We start from the raw sequence: 19150 nt of genomic DNA, 5'->3' as shown, positions 1-19150 counted from the left end.
ACATCTCCTGGGCAGGGAGGAGGCAAAAGCGTATACATACATTACAGCAGGGGATCACAGCTGATTCTTTTTGTGAGGTAAAACATTTCACTGCCTTTTTTTTTTTAAACAATGTTTTACTTCAAAGAAAGAATAATTTGTGATGTCATACAGTAATGTCTGTATACTTTTTTTCTCCCCTCCTATCCAGGAGCTGTGGTATGATCAGACCATGGTCCTGCACGGTCAGACACAGCCATTACACAGTACACAGCAGGGGCACATTTATAAGATTATCTCAGCACAGGAACATTTTATTTAAACACATCCAATTGTGGAAGCTATTATTATTCCAAGATCTATTGATTAAAATTAACTTTTGTTTGTGGGGAAACCCCTTTAACATGTGCACATAAACTAAAGCCCCCGTCACACATAGCGAGATCGCTGCTGTGTCACGGTTTTGGTGACGTAACAGCGACCTCACCAGCGATGTCGCTATGTGTGACACTTTGCAACGATCAGGCCCCTGTTGTGAGGTCGCTGATCGCTGCAAAGTGTCCTGGACCATTTTTTGGTCGTTGCTCTCCCGCTGGTCAGCACACATCGCTTGGTGTGACCAGCGGGAGCAGCGATCAGGCTGGTAATTATGGTAAACATCGGGTTACTAGGGGCACACGCGCACCTAGTAACCCGTTGTTTATCATGGTTACGAGCCTGCTAAAGTGAGCGGTAACCTCCCGCTCACTGTAGCAGAGTGGTAACCATGATAAACAACTGGTTACTAGGAGCGCGTGTGCCCCTAGTAACCCGATGTTTACCATGGTTACCAGCCTGCTCCTGCTTCAGCAGGCTCGTAACCAGGAGCAGGACATCGTGGAAAGATTCTTTCCACGATGTTTCTGCTCCCCTGATCGTTGGTGAGCCTGCCTGTTTGACAGCTCACCAGCGACCACATAGCGATGCAGCAACGATCCCTGACAGGTCGTATCGTTGTCGGGATCGTTGCAGCGTCGCTAAGTGTGACGGGGCCATAAGAGAGTATTCCTAAGGGATGCCACCCGAGTGCGGTCTGATTTTTTTCACGGAACCATAAATTGCATTGTCGATTTTTATAGATGTGGTCAAACCAGAAAAAAGAAATATATAACTGGTGGAATTCAATAGAAGAATATCAAACTAACTCACCTCCTTGTAACCTGGATTTCTCATGCTGTTTGTACACGCCATACAGAGTTGATATGCCAATATCAGAGAGCTGAAACAGTTTATCCAGGACGTCTTTGCTTGCCCAGTCTGGCAGAGTATAATTGTGAACTCTCTACAATAAATGGATATCAATTTAGTGCAGTTTGTTTTAGCTATGCCTCATTTACACCGTTCTGTGTAAACCCATGCCACAAAATTGTTCCTTGTTGGGGCCTGTATTTCAGAATGTATTGTCCCTTGAAGGACTTAAAACCTTAGATCTGCAAAGACCTTCACAGAATTCCATTAACTCTGTATTGTGCACTTACTCCTGTATGCATGGAACACAAAGTATGAATGAAGCCTCTCTTTTTTTATTATAGATAAAGATCAATCACATAAAAAATATGTTTTACTTTTCATAATTTTATTTTCTCCTGTCAGGGAATATACAAAATTAAACAATAAGTAATATATTTCCCATAGTTTACCAGCAGAGGGTGCTAATTTGACAGTATGGTGAGAACAAAGCAGGCTGTAAATCAGTTTCTGAAGTTGCTGACTTCATGTCTGGTGATTTCATACTTCTCCCCATGTAGCTTTGTGCAAAAAGGAGGCAGTGGGCTTTTTTCAATAACACTGTTTAGTGCTATTTCGTTAGGGTATGGTCTCACTGAGGTTGTTGCAGGTGGAAAATTCCAACTTGTCTTTCAAGAGGAATCTACTTGAAGAATAGCTGCTTTTTATGTGCTTTCAGAGGAGTTTTCCTTTCCTGAATTTTTTTTTTTTTAAATTGTTTTGACGCGGTTTTGAAAATATTTTTGAAGCATTTTCTCACGAGTTTCTTTTCAGTCGTTTGTCTTGATGGTGTTAATTTTGGAGTGGATTATATGAGGAATCTCCATCAAAAAAGTGATATATCATTTTTTTTCCTGCAGTAAAGTCTCAAAACCTCATTGGAAGAAAACATCCACTTCAAAATCCTCATTAAAAAAAAACTTAATGTAAACATACCCTGCAGCCTTAAATATGGGTGTACACCGTGCAGCCAAGAGGCAATTATTTGATGGTAAAAATCTGCAATTCCCTCAACTTCTACTCATCAACCTGATTGAACAAACTTGTATATGGGGAACATATCTCATTTATATCCCTGAGTGTCAGGTCCATATCGCAGGAAGTAGAGACTGGCAGGGGACCAGGCACCGATAGAAAGGCAACAGTAGGGGAGATATAGTGAGTGTCACTTCTTTTTTATGCCATTATGACCATTTTTTTTATTAAATTAAAAGGGGCCTTCAAAGGGAACCTGACAGCTGATACATGCTGCCCAATCCACACGCAGCACATATAGCCGACACTTACACTGGTTGATTTCAGCCAGGTATGTTTCACTCTGAAATGGTGCGGCATTTCAGAGACAAACATACTTTAAAGCACCACTCCAGCATTTTTTTTTATTGCACCGCTGGAGTGGTGCTTTAAATGTAAGTCCCCTGCCTCCTGTCAGATACACACCTGCCGCCTTCGTCATTTTCCAACATCCCTCCAGCGAAAAATGACCTGCCGGCAGCTCCAGTGTTTCATGGAGCAATGCAGAAGTCACTTTTCAATGCAAGTCTATGAGAGCCTTGTTCTGACTCTCATACACTTGCATTGAGCTCTTTTGTTGTAGCTTCTGACTTCCGGACAATCAGAACCTGCACTTACAATATGGCACCGCAGGACTGGAGCGGTGCCGAAAAACGGTGAAGCGGAGAGTGAGTATAAGAATATGGGGCTTGGGGCTTAAATTTAGGCCATGGCTCCAGTATCAGTATTTGGTCAGTATTTTTTCTCAGTAGTGGGAGCCTAAACCAGGTGAGGAACAATCAGAGAAAAGGTATAATAGAAACAAGTCACCAATTCTGCATTTATCACCCACTCCTGGTTTTGGCTCCCACTTCTGAGAAAAAATACTGACCAAATACTGCTAGTGGGGCCCAGGCTTTAAAACACCACTCCAGCACTGAAAAAAAATAAAAACACTGCCACCAGGGACCGAGCCACATGGGAGACTAGTTGGATAGGTGGACCCCCGGTGGCTTCTCCCCACCCCCTCCCCTGCAGTGATAGGTCTCTCCCCATATATGTATGCTGGGAGTGGCCTGTCAGTCACTGGCAGAGGGCGGTGAGAATCCGCCGGAGACCTGTCTGTTTGACTAGTCTCCTGTGTGTCTAGGTTCCCGGCAGATTTTTAAAGTATATTTTTAGAGGTTTGCGCTGTCAGGTTCCCGGAAGAGGAACATTTAGGGAAGGATGCATGGGTACATATGGAGGAGATGATAGGGTGGTAATCAGAATCCTTAGATGATGAAGAACCCAAGCTATTTCCTTTTTTCACCTATGCTATAAACTGGTCCTGATCTCACTCTCCTGGATTTCTGTAAATGTGAATGAGTGGGAACACTCGGCTGGGTAGGAGATAGGGTATAAAAACTTTATTTAAACAAGATCGATACAAAATGAATGAATAGTTTTTAAAGTCATTGTTTTTTTGTGAATATAATAGTTTTATGTTGATCTATTAATCCATCCATTATCAATGTATCACAGCATAGGACAAAATCAAGAAGTACGAGAATGATACACTGGGTACTGTATGGTCACAAATTAATTTGTCTTTAGAGTTACAATAGTGATGTACCCTAAGGGAAGCTAAAATTCCAAGTTGGGATTTTGGTGAGTTTTTGATGCTGCATATTTTCACTGCGTCAAGAACGCAGCGTCTTACAGTTCCAGCTGTGTGGATGGAATTTATAGAAATCTCATGCCCACTATGCAGTTTCTTACCAGCGTAAACTGACCTGCAGTGCGTGTTTCATATCCGCAACATATCAATTTCTCTTGTTTTACATGCAGATTTCTCCTGTAGCTTTGCATTAGATGCAGAAAATCCAGAGGTAAAAAACACACATACAGTTGTGCTCGAAAGTTTACATACCCTGGCAGAATTTTTCCTTTCTTGGCCTTGTTTCAGAGAATATGAATGATTACAAAAATACTTTTTCTCCACTCATGATTATTGGTTGGGTGAAGCCATTTATTGTCAAACTACTATGTTTTCTTTTTTTAAATCTTAATGACAGCCAAAAACATTCAAATGAACCTGATCAAAAGTTCACATACGCCAGTTCTTAATACCGTGTATTGCCCCCTCTAACATCAATGACAGATTGAAGTCTTTTGTGGTAGTTGTGGATGAGGTTCTTTAATTTCTCAGAAAGTAAAGCTGCCCATTCTTCTTGGCAAAAATCCTCCAGTTCCTGTAAATTCCTGGGCTGTCTAGCATGAACTGCGCACTTGAGATCTCCCCAGAGTGGCGCTATGATATTGAGGTCAGGAGACTGAGATGACCACTCCAGAACCTTCACTTTGTTCTGCTGTATCCAATGACAGGTCGATTTGGCCTTGTGTTTTGGATCGTTGTCATGTTGGAACGTCCAAATACATCCCATGCGCAGCTTTCAGGCTGATGAATGCAAATTTGCCTCCAGTATTTGCTGATTATAGCTCACATATCCCCAAAACATCAGCGATCCACCTCCGTGCTTTACTGTAGGAATGGTGTTCCTTTCATCATAGGCCTTGTTGACCTCTCTCCAAATGTAACGTTTATGGTTGTGGCCAAGAAGTTCAATTTTGGTCTCATCACTCCAAATTACCTTGTACCAGAAGTTTTGAGGCTTGTCTCTGTGCTGTTTGGAGTATTGTAGGCGAGATACTTTGTAGTATTTGCGCAGTAATGGCTTTCTTCTTCAACCATGCAGCCCATTTTTCTTCAAGTGCCTCCTTATTGTGCATCTTGAAACAGCCACACCGCTAGTTTTCAGAGAGTCTTGAATTTCAGCTGATGTTATTTGTGGGTTTTTCTTCGCATCCCGAACAATTTCCCTGGCAGTTGTGGCCAATATTTTTGTTGGTCTACCTGACCTTTTTCTGTTTTTTACAGAGCCCCTGATTTTCCATTTGTTAATCACAGTTTGAACACTGCTGACTGGAATTATCAATTCCTTGGATATTTTTTTTGTTTCCCTTTTCTGTGTTATACAGTTCAACTACCTTTTCCCGTAGATCCGTTGACAATTCTTTTGCTTTCCCCATGGCTCACAATCCAGAAACGTCAGTGGCTGGATGAAAGAGTCTGTCTGGATCCCAGAAACTCACTCAGCTTTTATGCACACACAGTGATCACAAGAAAACAGGTCACAGGTGAGGATGTTACCTTTAGTAGCCATTCAAACCCATTTGTGTCAAATTCTGTGCATGTTATCAGGCCAAAATCACCCGGGCATGTGAACTTTTGATCAGGATCATTTGGATGTTTTTGGTTGTCATTAAGATTTAAAAAGAGAAAACACAGTAGTTTGACAATAAATGGCTTCACCCAACCAATAACCATGAGTGGAGAAAAAGTTTTTTTTGTTATCATTCATATTCTCTGAAACAAGTCCAAGAAAGGAAAAATTAAGCCGGAGTATGTAAACTTTTGAGCACAACTGTACATTTTTAATGTGTTTCTGAGATGGAAACAAGTCAAAACCCATGTAATCCACACATGACTATATCAATATAATTGTGTTAAAATCAAATACCAGGAAGTATCAAAAACAAAGCAGCGACATACTAACAAGAGACAAAAAAACGCAGCGTCAAAGCCGCAATAAAAACATATGTAAAAAAATGCACTTAAAACGTAATGATAAAACGCAAGTAACCTAATTTACTAAATAAGTGCAGAAAATCTGCAACATCAAAAACTTACCAAAAGCTCACTGTGGGAATTTAGCTTTACCACATTCACACGTTGTATATTTGGTCAGTAATTTGCATCAGTATTTGTAAGTCAAAACCAGGAGTGGGTGAGAAATACAGAAGTGGTGACATGTTTCTATTATACTTTTCCTCTGATTGTTCCTCTCCTGGTTTTGACTTACAAATACTGAGGTAAAAACTGCGCAAATACTGAACATGTGAACGTGGCCTTATTAATGACCAGACTAAACATTTCTATAACATGTTCTCATTACAATCACAGTTGTTGGACCCCAAAGAAGCTATCTTGTAATTTCCATGTTTGTCACATGAATACCTGTGAAACTGGGACCAAATACTCAGTCACTTCATTAACAGAAGGTTGATCTTGTGTTTCTACAGCTAAAGTTGGACATTACAAATTAAGATGATAAAAAGAAAGGTTAAAATAAATAGTGTATATAGCTAAAGAAGAAAGCCCATGTATATGTCTATTTTTATAAAATGCCATCACATATTTACCTCACAAAACAAAGCGTCGGATACTTTCCACCATTTGTGCTCCTCATTCAATTCCTTGGATGAGAAACCAGTGTCATTTTGTAAACTATTTATAAAGTCCTGTAAGAGAAAATCAGTCAGATGAGCAGACAACATTGTTCCCTATGGGCTAGGAATTAAAATGAAACATTATTTAGATGTATCACCTTTGCTATCAGTGCTCCATTATTATAATGGGAGGTGCATTTACTGTAGGTGAGGTGGATTTCAAGGACTTATATAGGGTGGGCGCATGGACGTCCACTACTTACAGCACACAACCCTTTCTCACAACCCAGACTGAATCCTATGTTGTCCGACAGCTAAGTATAGATATTTTCTTATTTATAGAACACTCTAGTGAGGGGTTGTCCAGTAGTTGATAACCCCTTTAATATGTAGTTTTCTTTAGTGTATATATTTTATATTATTTTATATATAATATTTAATATTCTCAAGAATGGAAGGATTTTTTAATTCTATATTTGCAGCTTTTTGCCTAGGCCTCTGACCACCCTGCATTCTCAAAGGGTCCGGTTACCTAGGTAGGGAGCTCTATGCTGTGCCGAAACTGTCCGGAATGCTTGATCCCACCAGCTTCAGTTCACCTGCACTTCTCCCTGGTGGAGCCATGCCACCGGTCTGAACTGTTGATCATCAGTACACCAGCACAGGGGGTGGCACCAGCTTGCAAAATTATATATGCACACAGTACTGTGGAAAAGTTTTAGTAAGGTTTGGAGAAGATGCTGGAAACTAAGGATGTTTGAAAATATAGAAGTGTTAATAGTTTATTTCTATCAATTAACTAAATGCAAAGTAAACGAATAAAAGAGAAACCTAAATCAAATCAATTTTTGCCTTCAAAACAGCATCAAAACATCATGGCCACAATTCATTAACACTGCTGTTGTGCATGCCAGTATGAATGAATGGTGCATGTGACGCGCCCCTGGGCCTGCTGTGTCGCGCAGCGTCTCGCGCACGGGGGCTTACCCGGAACCGGATCAGATGAGGGTTGTAGTCTCCGAGTGGCGGGGACCCGGTCCGTGCCCAGGGGGTCAGACTCAGTGTGTGGCAGTCTTGATAGATGTTATTTGAGTGTCGACTACGCCACCCGTTGATTTGCAGCTATGGAGCTGCCGCTGCAGGGCAGACCGCTGAGGCCGGTGTAGAATTGTGCAGCGTGATAGTATAACCCCCAACGGGAGGGGTATGGCCTCAGGGCAGCCGACGTGGAAGATGGGGGTAGCAGGAACCACTCAGAGACGGTGCGGTGTAATTCAGGGTCTTTACTGGTAACAACGATAGACCCTCCCGGAGTACTTGCTAGCGAACGGGGCCTGGTCAGTCCTTGAGCAGATGGGATCTCCCCTGGCCAGGCGGAGTTGTAGGCCTCCCAAACTGACTGTACTCTTCTGGCTACCTTGCTAGAAGCGGATATAAGTAGCCCACGTCCCTGAGTGTACCGTGTGGTGCTCACCCGTATGGCCGGTGACTCGGGGCCTTCTATTGGCTTCCGCTCCACGATGGCGGTGCTGGTCCCACACGTGTGACCGTGCCTTCGGGTTTCTGGGCCTGAGGACCTGAAATCCCCTGCCGGTCGGCTTCTGCTGCTGGGTAAGAGTTAGTCCCCACAGCCTCGGACGCCGGGTCCGGTAAGAAAGCTTCTCAGTCAGGGCGAGCTCTGCAGCTGCCAGCCCCTGACTCGTAGTAGTATTGCTCCCACTGAGCTCCAGCTGTTTCTTCCTATGACTGTCTCTTGTCTCTACTCTCCTTGACTCCTAACCCTGCTTCAGCCCCGGGTTTATATAGGGGAAGTTCTTCCCCTCCCAAGACTGGGCAGGAGGTGTGGCATGCCCAGGATCCCTGACCAAAGGACCTCCCACCTGCTCTCAGACATAACATCTCTATCACTGTGGCAACCAGACCCCTGGGGTGTCACATTCCCCTCTAGTGAAATTTAGTACTCCGGGACTAAACATATTTTAGAAAAACATAACAAGATAAAAACAATAATAATACAATAAGAAAAACATATAAAGATGGTTACGGCATGTCCGTAACCGGGTGCAGTCTTTGAAGAAAAGCAAGGTGTCCATTTCACCAAAACAGGGAGACGTAACCAGGTAGGGGTTTGTCCTATCCCGAGTCCTTAACAGTCTTTAGTCCGTCCTGGGTTACGCTCCAACTATGTACAAGGATTCCCGGTAAATCCACCAAGGACTCCTACAAATAACTAGAAACACAAAATTATACACAAGCAACAATACACAGGTAAACATAAATAAAACAATTTATACACTTCAAATCCTCCACCGTGCGGGTAACTGACCTCTAGTGGCCCTAGTGGACCTACGGAGCTGAGTGCCTAGCCCTGAACTACAGGGTGTAGGAGCTGTCAAGGGTAAACTGGGCAGCTGTCTACCGGCTCTTTGGCTCACTAGGGATATGGCAGGCTCACTGCAAGCAGAGGGTTGATCCTCCTGGTCTGCGGGTGTGGGGTCTTCTGCCTCCTGGACCGGCTGTTCTTCCAGCTCTACCTGTTGCTCTGTAGGTGCTTGGGATGCTGGTTGGAGGAAGGTGAGTACGGGTACCACAACTGCACCATTGACTTGAGTCCAAGACCGAGGGAAGTCCCCGAGCACAGTACTAACCATATCTTCCCTTTCCTCTACGGGTCGATGGTCTTCTTGTTCCTCTTCAGGGTTCCTCAGTTGTTCGGGACACTTCTTCAGGTGGTCCCGGGATACAATAGCTGTGGTTTCCCCTCCGTCTTTACTGATGGTACAAACCTTCGGGTTCTCGTGGCTTGAGGGCAGTACGGTGTACGGGTCCTTTTCCCACTGGTCGTCCAACTTGTGGAGCCGTCTCTTCCTCTTCAAGACCTGCTCTCCGGGTACCAGGGGAACAGCGGGAGCATACTGGTTGTAAGTTTTCTCTTGTCTTTCCCTAGCCTGACAGAGACTTCGCTCCACGCTCTCCTGTACTCTCCGGTACTGCTGCTGCCTCTCCGTGTCCCAGTCTGTTTCTGGTGAAGTGTCCTCGGGTGTCAGGACTCCCATTTCCAGGTCAACAGGTAACTTACCAGGTCTTGCCCTCATTAGGTAAGCCGGGGTACAGTTGGTGGAACCTACCGGGATGTGGTTGTATAGGTCCACCAGATCGGGCAACTTCTCAGGCCACAGACTGCGTTCTTCCAGGGGCAACGTTTTTAAAAGATCCATTACCACCTGGTTCATTTTCTCACAAAGTCCATTAGTTTGCGGATGGTAGGGTGTCGTCCTTATCTTCCGGCAGCCATACAGATTGCAGAATTCCTGGAAGACCTCCGCTTCAAAGGCAGGTCCCTGGTCCGTCAGCACTTGGTCCAGGTACCCGTGTGGACGGCAAAAGTGCTGCTGGAAGGCTCTAGCTGCTGTTTGAGCCGTTAAGTCCTTGACGGGGACGACAACCAAGAACCGGGAGTAATGATCCACGATGGTTAACGCATAGACGTAGCCACTTCTGCTTGGGGTCAGTTTTACATGATCCAAGGCTACCAGTTCCAACGGTTGCCGGGTGACGATGGACTGCAGGGGAGTCTTCTGGCTGGCACGGTCCTTCCTTCTCAGGTTGCACGGGCCACAGTCTCTGCACCACTTCTCAATGGTTCCCCTCATGCCTACCCAGTGGAATCGCTCGCGCAGCAGGAACTCCAGCTTCTTCCACCCGAAGTGTCCAGCTCCGTCGTGGTATGCCTCCATCACCATGGCTGCGTCTCTTCGTGGCACCACTACTTGCCAGAGTAGTTCATGCGTCCGGGAGTTAACCATTCTGCGGCACAACTTCCCCTTGTAAAGGAACAGTCGACTCTTCTCTGCCCATAGTTGTTTGGCTTCATCCGGAGCGTCTGGTTCAAGGCAAGCCTCCGGGCGAGTCAGCATCTCCTTCACCAGTCGGACGGCAGGGTCGCTGTCTTGCGTTTCCGCCCAGTTGTAGTGAGGTAAGGGGTTCAACGTAGCAGCCTGCTTACTCCTTACCCGGTGGGAATACTGGATAGTCCCATGACGGTGGAACGCAGGGAGTTCAACTTCTTCCAGTCCCTCCGGATCTTCTCCTTCGTCCGGCAGGTTGGGCATCCTGGACAGGGCATCCGCGTTGGTATTGGAGCGTCCGGCCCGGTATTTGATTGTGAACTCGTAGTTGGACAGACGGGCCATCCACCTCTGCTCCAGGGCACCGAGTCTTGCCGTGTCCAGGTGTGTCAACGGGTTGTTATCCGTGTACACGGTGAACCGGGAAGAAGCGAGGTAATGCTTAAAGCGCTCGGTGACTGCCCATACTACGGCCAGGAACTCTAGCTTAAATGAGCTGTAATTCTCGGGGTTCCTTTCGGTGGGTCGCAGTTTTCGGCTGGCGTAGGCGATTACTCGTTCCTTCCCCTGCTGGATCTGGGACAGTACGGCTCCTAGCCCGATGTTACTGGCGTCGGTGTAGAGGATAAAGGGCTGGCTATAATCCGGGTACGCCAGGATTTCGTCCCCCGTGAGGGCCATCTTCAGCTGGCGGAAGGACTCTTCTTCCAACTCCTCCCATTTGAAGGGCGGCTTCTGGTTCTTGGCCTTCCGGGACTGGCCTATCAGGAGGTCCTGCATAGGTGCTGCCTTTTTGGTGAAACCGGGAATAAACCTTCGGTAGTAGCCTACCAACCCGAGGAACTGCCGCACTTCTTTTACGCTGGAGGGGCTTGGCCATTCCTTAATTGCGGTGATCTTATCAGGGTCGGGAGCCACTCCGTCAGCGCTCACCACGTGTCCCAGGTACTGCACCTTTGGTTTCAGGAGGTGACACTTGGAGGGTTTCACCTTTAGGCCGTAACTCGCCAGAGCTTCGAACACTTCCGCCAGGTGTTTCAGGTGGTCCTCATACGTCTTGGAATATACGATGACATCGTCCAGGTACAACAAGACCGTCTCGAAGTTTCTGTGGCCCAGACAACACTCCATTAGTCGTTGGAAGGTTCCTGGTGCGTTGCAGAGTCCGAACGGCATGCAGGTGAACTCGCTAAGTCCCATCGGGGTGGTGAATGCGGTCTTCTCCCGGTCCGCCTCTGCTACAGGAACCTGCCAGTACCTGCTAGTGAGATCCAAGGTAGAGAAGAAGTTAGCAGATCTTAAAGCAGCCAATGACTCCTCTATCCTTGGTAAGGGGTACGCATCCTTGTGTGTGATACGGTTGATTTTCCGGTAATCTACACACATCCTCATGGTGTTGTCTTTTTTTCTGACTAAGACTAGTGGAGCTGCCCAGGGGCTACAGCTATCCCTGATCACCCCAGCCTCCTTCATGTCTCTAAGCATCCCCTTGGCGTGTTGGTAGTGGGCAGGGGGTACGGGTCGATACCTCTCTTTTATAGGAGGATGGTCTCCCGTGGGGATGTGGTGTTCTACCCCCTTGACTCGCCCGAAGTCTAACGGGTGTTTACTGAACACTCTCTCGTACTCCTGAACCACCCGATAGACTCCTTGTTTCTGGTGTGAGGGAGTGGAGTCAGTACCCAGATGTAGTTGCTGACACCAGTCCTCCATGTTTTTCTTAGAGCCGTTACCTTCCTCCGGGTGAGATGGAGGCAAGGGTTCCACAGATTGTATAGAATTTTGGTTAATGGTATATAATTTGGCTAGCGTGGCATACCGGGGCAGGTACACTTCCCTCTCCCCGATATTTATTATGCGAACGGGCACCCTCCCATGGCGTACATCAACCACCCCCCGTGCTGTCAAAATGGTGGGCCTACTGTCTGAGTAAACTGGTTCTACCATTGCCTGGTAATCCCTACCTCTCAGACCAATAGCTGCCCGGCACCAAATCATCATTTTACTTTTTGGGGGCATGGCAATAGGAAAAGGGTCACACATTCTTACGCTACCAATCTCACCGCCGGAGAGTTCCACCTGTTGCCGTCGCATCAGTGCCCGGATCTCTTTCTGGAGCACCCGCTGCTCGCCGGAGCTGGCGTTCTTGGCAACCTGCTGTAAAAGGAAAATCACCTCTGCAAGACAATTTTCAATTACATTAGTTCCTAGAGTTATTTTTGGGTGACTCTCATGTTTGTCAATATCTACAATGATCAGTCCCTGTGCTGCCAGTTCGACTCTACCGATTTTGATGGTCACCTCTTTAAATCCGATCTGTGGCACGGGCTGGCCATTGCTGGCGATGATAGTCAAGTCGTCGTCAGGGTAGCGGGTAATATCCGAGTCATTCCAGTACTGCTTAAAGAGCACGTACGGGATGGTGGTGACCTGCGACCCGGTGTCCAGTAGGGCACTCATGGGAATGCCATCCAGTACCACCGGCAAGACTGGACGTCCTCCCACATATCTGTCGCGCCAGTTCGATGGGCCTGGTGATCTTTTTCCTGGGGGTTGGCCCTCTACCCCAGGTTGTGCCCGTTTAAAGAACAGTACCTTGCCATATGTCCAGGTTGATTGCAGCGGCGGCAGATGGGTCGTCCGTCCTCGCTGTATCGGTCACTGGGTCTTCCTCTGGCCGGTGGGGTCCTCCTTGGTCGACGCCACGGGATGTCCTCCGGTCCGGATGCCAGCTGGATCTTCCCTGGGGTGGAAACCTGTAAAGACTGCACAGTTCGGGTTAGCGCAGCAACGCTCTTAGCTAGCTCTTGGACCTGATGGTGTAGGTCTGGAGCCGGGTCATTGTCCAAAGCCTGCGCATCAGCTCCCACAGGCCCTGCCGACAAGGGCGCCGCCTCCTGGTGGTAAGTAATAGCTGGGCGCCTGTGGGTCATAACGCCACCCGGTGCCGGTTCTCGGAGCACCCGGATGGCTCTGTCCTTGAACTGTGCAAAGCCCAGATGGGGATCCTGTAAGGCCATCGCCCGCAACTGGGTTCGGTGGGCATTACAATACAGTCCCTCTATAAATTGTTCAGTCAACAGCCTGTCCTCGTTTCCCACTCCATCAGGGTCGGTCTGCTTAATGGCCCTCAGGGCCTCTTGTAGGTTTAGTGCATAGTCCCTTATACTCTCATGCGCTCGCTGCTTGCACCCGTAGAATCTAAGCTTAATCTCGGCTGAGGTGCGGGTATCAAAGGTATCCTTCAGCCGGGTTAGTATCCCTGCGACAGTCTTCCTCCCAGGTGGCCAGGATTTTACTTCCCTTTTAGCTTCCCCGGTTAGTTGGGCCACCAGGATGCTCACTTTTTGCTCTTCTGTGAGGGGGTACACCTGGAAGAGGCTATCCAGCTTTTCTCTAAAGTCATGCAGGGTATGTGACTCCCCTGAGTACTGGGGTAGCCAAGCTGCTCCCGGGATATAGGGCATGGTGAAGGGCATAACTGCAGCAGCGGTGGCGCTGGCGGGGGTTGAGGCAGTGAAGCTCTCCTCCGTATCCGACATCTTCCTCCCCCCTAGTGGACCGTGGCCTACCTTGCGATGATCCTGTTCCGTAGGCCGCGGCTCCGCAGTAGATCGTCAGGGTTGAGGACCTTCCGTCGCGCTCCGGTGACGTCGGCGTCTGCTGGGCTCCTTCCAGGACCTTACGCAACGTCCGGACGTGAGGCGGGGCTTCAGTTCTCGCGCGCTTTCGAAGTCCACGCCCCTCTTCTTCCCGCGCGGCGTCCTCAAGATGGCATCCAACGGCGGGAAAACTCCACGGATGGCGGGAAGAAGGCCGAAGATGGCGCCGGATGGCGGGAAAACTTCGCGGATGGCGGGAAGAAGGCAGAAGATGGCGGGAAACCTCACCACTGGTAAGTTTGAACAGTCTTTGCTTTTCAGGCACGCAGTACCCGGTGGTTGCGGGCACGAGATCCTGCCGACTACGCCAAAGTTGACGCGCCCCTGGGCCTGCTGTGTCGCGCAGCGTCTCGCGCACGGGGGCTTACCCGGAACCGGATCAGATGAGGGTTGTAGTCTCCGAGTGGCGGGGACCCGGTCCGTGCCCAGGGGGTCAGACTCAGTGTTTGGCAGTCTTGATAGATGTTATTTGAGTGTCGACTACGCCACCCGTTGATTTGCAGCTATGGAGCTGCCGCTGCAGGGCAGACCGCTGAGGCCGGTGTAGAATTGTGCAACGTGATAGTATAACCCCCAACGGGAGGGGTATGGCCTCAGGGCAGCCGACGTGGAAGATGGGGGTAGCAGGAACCACTCAGAGACGGTGCGGTGTAATTCAGGGTCTTTACTGGTAACAACGATAGACCCTCCCGGAGTACTTGCTAGCGAACGGGGCCTGGTCAGTCCTTGAGCTGATGGGATCTCCCCTGGCCAGGCGGAGTTGTAGGCCTCCCAAACTGACTGTACTCTTCTGGCTACCTTGCTAGAAGCGGATATAAGTAGCCCACGTCCCTGAGTGTACCGTGTGGTGCTCACCCGTATGGCCGGTGACTCGGGGCCTTCTATTGGCTTCCGCTCCACGATGGCGGTGCTGGTCCCACACGTGTAACCGTGCCTTCGGGTTTCTGGGCCTGAGGACCTGAAATCCCCTGCCGGTCGGCTTCTGCTGCTGGGTAAGAGTTAGTCCCCACAGCCTCGGACGCCGGGTCCGGTAAGAAAGCTTCTCAGTCAGGGCGAGCTCTGCAGCTGCCAGCCCCTGACTCGTAGTAGTATTGCTCCCACTGAGCTCCAGCTGTTTCTTCCTATGACTGTCTCTTGTCTCTACTCTCCTTGACTCCTAACCCTGCTTCAGCCCCGGGTTTATATAGGGGAAGTTCTTCCCCTCCCAAGACTGGGCAGGAGGTGTGGCATGCCCAGGATCCCTGACCAAAGGACCTCCCACCTGCTCTCAGACATAACATCTCTATCACTGTGGCAACCAGACCCCTGGGGTGTCACACATGCTTGAGTAAGATGTGCCCAATTCACTAATAGGAGCATGCCATTTAATGAGTTAGGGTATGTGCAGACCATCCGTAGAGGCAGCACTTTTAACGCAGTATACTTTATGCTGCATCCAAAGCGCTGCACACAGGGGAATCCGCATGGGTTCATTGAATCATGCGGATTCACCACAATCAATACATTATAGGGATCTAATTTCTATTATGGATACTAGCGACTTCGCAAGAGAAAATGACATGCTGCAGTCGGGAAAGACGTGCCGCATATCCGTGTCCGTGGGTGATCTGCAGGTGCACGGAGACGCATGATGGGCATGGGATTTCTTGAAATCCCATCCACTATGCTGTAACATCTGGTAGCTGCGGTTTGCACGCAGCGCAAGGGTGCTGCGTCCAATCCGCAGCGTTTTCTCATTGTGTGCACATACCCTTAAGTGCTTCTTACAAGTGCCGTGAGCCTCTTGAGAGTTGGAGAGTGGAGTATATTTATGTTGTAAATTATGCCATTACAGTAGTGCAACTTTTGTATGAATTCTACGGCTTAGCCACACCTCGTTTCACACATTGGCGTAGCTGTCCGGTGTGAGAGTGTGAACTGTGATAGCAGCAGGAGGGCATTAGGACCCTGTGACTTTTGCCGGGCTGAGCTCAGAGCAGGGACAGAGCTGGAGACCCTGTACGTTCTGAGAGTGTCTGCTGTGTGAGAGGCGAGACAGGAAGTCTGTGAGAACTGAGCTGCAACAAGACCCTGTCTATACATGCTTCCCTGTGGAGTTTGTTAACCCCTGTCCCTGCTTAAGAACAAGTGCTGAGCTGGGGAAAGCTGTGTGGCTCTGTGGAGTTTTGTGGAAGTCCATGCTGAGTGGACTAGAGACTTTGTGCTGAAGGAGCCAAGTGTCGAATGAGAAGGGAAGAGACTTAAGAATCCATTTCTGTGACGGAGCACGTGGTCGGTGGTCTGGAAAAGAGTGAGTGACTGCGAGAGGAAAGAAGGGGTCCGGTGCCATTCCCATTGAGAGGATACTGAAAAGCCTTGTAAAGAGATCTTCCCAGACCTTAACCTGAGGCTACAGGACTAAAGTCCCCGGCGTGTGGGCTCGGCATCGGCCGACAAGACAAGGAACCTTTGCTGATTTTGTGAATGTAGCTTTTGTTTTGGCGCCAAAGTTTTCCTGGACTAGCTGCAGCCACCGTGATTCACAAGCCTGTGATAGACTACATCTGAGGTTAACAGTACCGTAACTTTAAGATACCCGGGTATCCTTGTAATAGGGGTATAAGAGCAATTGGTATAGGTTCATGCATTGTTATTGTTAATAGTGATAGGATTGTACTCAGTGTGCCATCTCAGGGGGTCCCCATAGACCCTCCTCACTAGACTGACACTGTGTTTAGGTAAAATTGTTCCAGATCCCTAGAATAATTCACATAAACTGGAAACCTTGAGATTGACACATTGATTTCAGCTTTTGCTGATTGTGTATATTTAGTAGGCACAGTGTCCCAGGTAGAACCTGAGGCGGATTCATGCAATACTGAATTTTAGTTTTATCCCTGTTTTAGTAAAGAAAGTGCTTATTTCTGTCTCTGTCTCAGTTCGTGACTCACTGGATCTCTCTCGGACCTCCGGTCATTACATCCGCCAAAAGTTGCAATGTTTTTTCATACACATTGTCCCAAATCTTCTAGGTACACTTTCACACAGTTTTTGAAGAATCTTGGCAAGAGAGGTTGTTCCAAGAATTTTAGTGAACTAACCACAGATCTTCTGTGGAGGCACACAAATCGATCTGTCTCTTTATGTAATCCCACACTTGATGCTTTGATGCTGTTTTGAAGGCAAAGGGCGGTCACACACAATATTGATTTGACTTGCATTTCTCTTTTGTTCATTCACTTAGCATTATTTTGTTAGTTTATTTTTAGCACTTTTATCAACTATTAACATTTCTAATTTTGAAAGCATTCTTCCGTTTTGGCATTTTTCCTCACCTGTCTAAAACTTTTGCACATCATTGTATATTTTCTTTACCAGCCTTTTTTTGTCTTGCAAAATGCTGCCTTCCAGCATGTTTTGGCTTGTGGAATGTCAGATACCCCTTACCATACAGGCCAGACCCTCAGGTCAGACCCTCAGGTCTGGTAAGCATTATTTAGTTGGTTGCTATATGCCCTGCACATAAGTGGACCCACCACCTGTGAGGGAAACACGGCACCCCAATGGCCAGCAATCTATCACATTTACCAGGCCTAGGTGGATATGCAGTCAAGCATGTGTGACTCCCTCTATTGAAATCTTAGTGAGTTCTTGTCTTGACTGTCAACATAACTCCCAATGACTTTAGTAGAGAAGGTCTTGTGCATGCCTGAACATTTCTACAATGTGTGATAAGATTTCAAGTGGGGTCTTGGTTCCAATGTTACAATATAAGCCCACTCCAACATATTTTTCTCTGGGAACCTTAAGGGAATTTTCCAGGCTTCAGCTATTTTTTTTCAATAACTCTGTGACTGCAGATTGTTGAATCCTGTGCACACTGTCAGGATTTTGTCTGTTGTCGGTTCACATAGTCATCACATGACTACGTTTGCATTTTGCATAGCTGCAGTCACATGCTGACTAGCTACAACTTGTTTCCAAGGAACTTGGTCACTAAAGTCTTCCCCAAGTTTGTGCAGTAGTTAACTCTGCAGCCATTAATATAACCCCTGATGTACCAGTCAGCTCTCTCCAACTCACTGATCTCTATACAGCAATTAGCTATTCACCTTTCTCCCCCTCCATCAGCTCCTGCTGGGGGCCCCATGAGCATTATAAGTCAGGGGCCCCCTTGTTGCACACACCCTGAGTTTTTAGATTATTTATTATTCCAATTCAGAACAATGACAGATCATTTATGTGTCATAACACCAGGAGAAGCTATTGACTAGAATTGTCACTCAATGAGGAGTGCCCACCCTCCAGAGACCAAGAAGTGAGAAGACGGCAGAGCTGTGAGCTGTTCAAAACACAATTTGAAAATATCTTTTAAAAATAAAAGCAACACCATTTTTAGTAATTGTGACGATACAGAGTAAAATCTTAATTAACTAGAAGTTTAGATTTGTTAATCCAAGAGAAATACCCTATTATCTTTGTGTATTTGTGTCTAGTCAATAAGAACAGACAGTATTTGTATAACCATGATTGCTATCTCCTCTTAGGGTTGGAAACAATGTTGTTTGCTAATATGCTAATTGTACTAAAAGCCAGATGAATGTTGATTTAAAGAGCCTACTGTATACCAACTATGTAAATTGATTATCTCAAACAATGAGAGCTGAGCCATGTGAGGCTGCCCTCCAAAAACCCTTGACCTGTGGATGTGTATTTAAAAAGGAGATGTGCTTCTGTAGCAGTCAGTCTTGGGACAGAAATTCAGAAAGACTTTAGAAGGAGAATGAGAGACATCCTTCAGGACAGCAGATGGATTGCATGGCATTATCCAATGAGACACAGATTTTTATTCTACATGATTCTAGTCTAAGGGTATTGGCCCTGACTGGAAACATACGGATCTGCTCCATTTAACCATCAGAGAGAGACATGGATACATTTTGGGGAGTACAGGAGAGGACGAAGAAGTCACCTGGCCCCATGGATATGTTGTTTTGGGGTTGCTAGGTGGGACCCACCGGTCGCCTAGAACCCATGGAGACATTTGGAGTTGCCAGGAGGGACAAATCGGTCACCTGGCCCCATGGAAACTCTCGGAGAGGCCAGGGTGGGACCCTTGGGTCTCCTGGCCTTGTACCTCTATGGACTGCT

The 19150-nt window shown here is 47.3% G+C and overlaps 1 protein-coding gene across 5 annotated transcripts in view; it reads right to left on the bottom strand.

Annotated features, from left to right (window-relative positions):
* ACP3 (acid phosphatase 3) overlaps nt 1-19150 on the bottom strand; it is a 200264-nt gene that overhangs the window by 51683 nt on the left and 129431 nt on the right. For all 5 annotated transcript variants that reach the window (XM_073678094.1, XM_073678095.1, XM_073678091.1 and 2 more), the window contains 2 exons: nt 6484-6582; nt 1168-1300 (listed from right to left, as the gene is read on the bottom strand). In XM_073678094.1, coding sequence (XP_073534195.1) covers nt 1168-1300; nt 6484-6582 — 232 coding nt within the window. The remainder of the gene's footprint in view (nt 1-1167; nt 1301-6483; nt 6583-19150) is intronic.

This window comes from Phyllobates terribilis, unplaced genomic scaffold (assembly GCF_046119375.1).
Source record: "Phyllobates terribilis strain yellow unplaced genomic scaffold, ASM4611937v1 Scaffold_4__5_contigs__length_816908805, whole genome shotgun sequence".
NCBI classification, from domain to species: domain Eukaryota; kingdom Metazoa; phylum Chordata; class Amphibia; order Anura; family Dendrobatidae; genus Phyllobates; species Phyllobates terribilis.
This window is presented reverse-complemented; position numbering and strand designations above follow the sequence as displayed.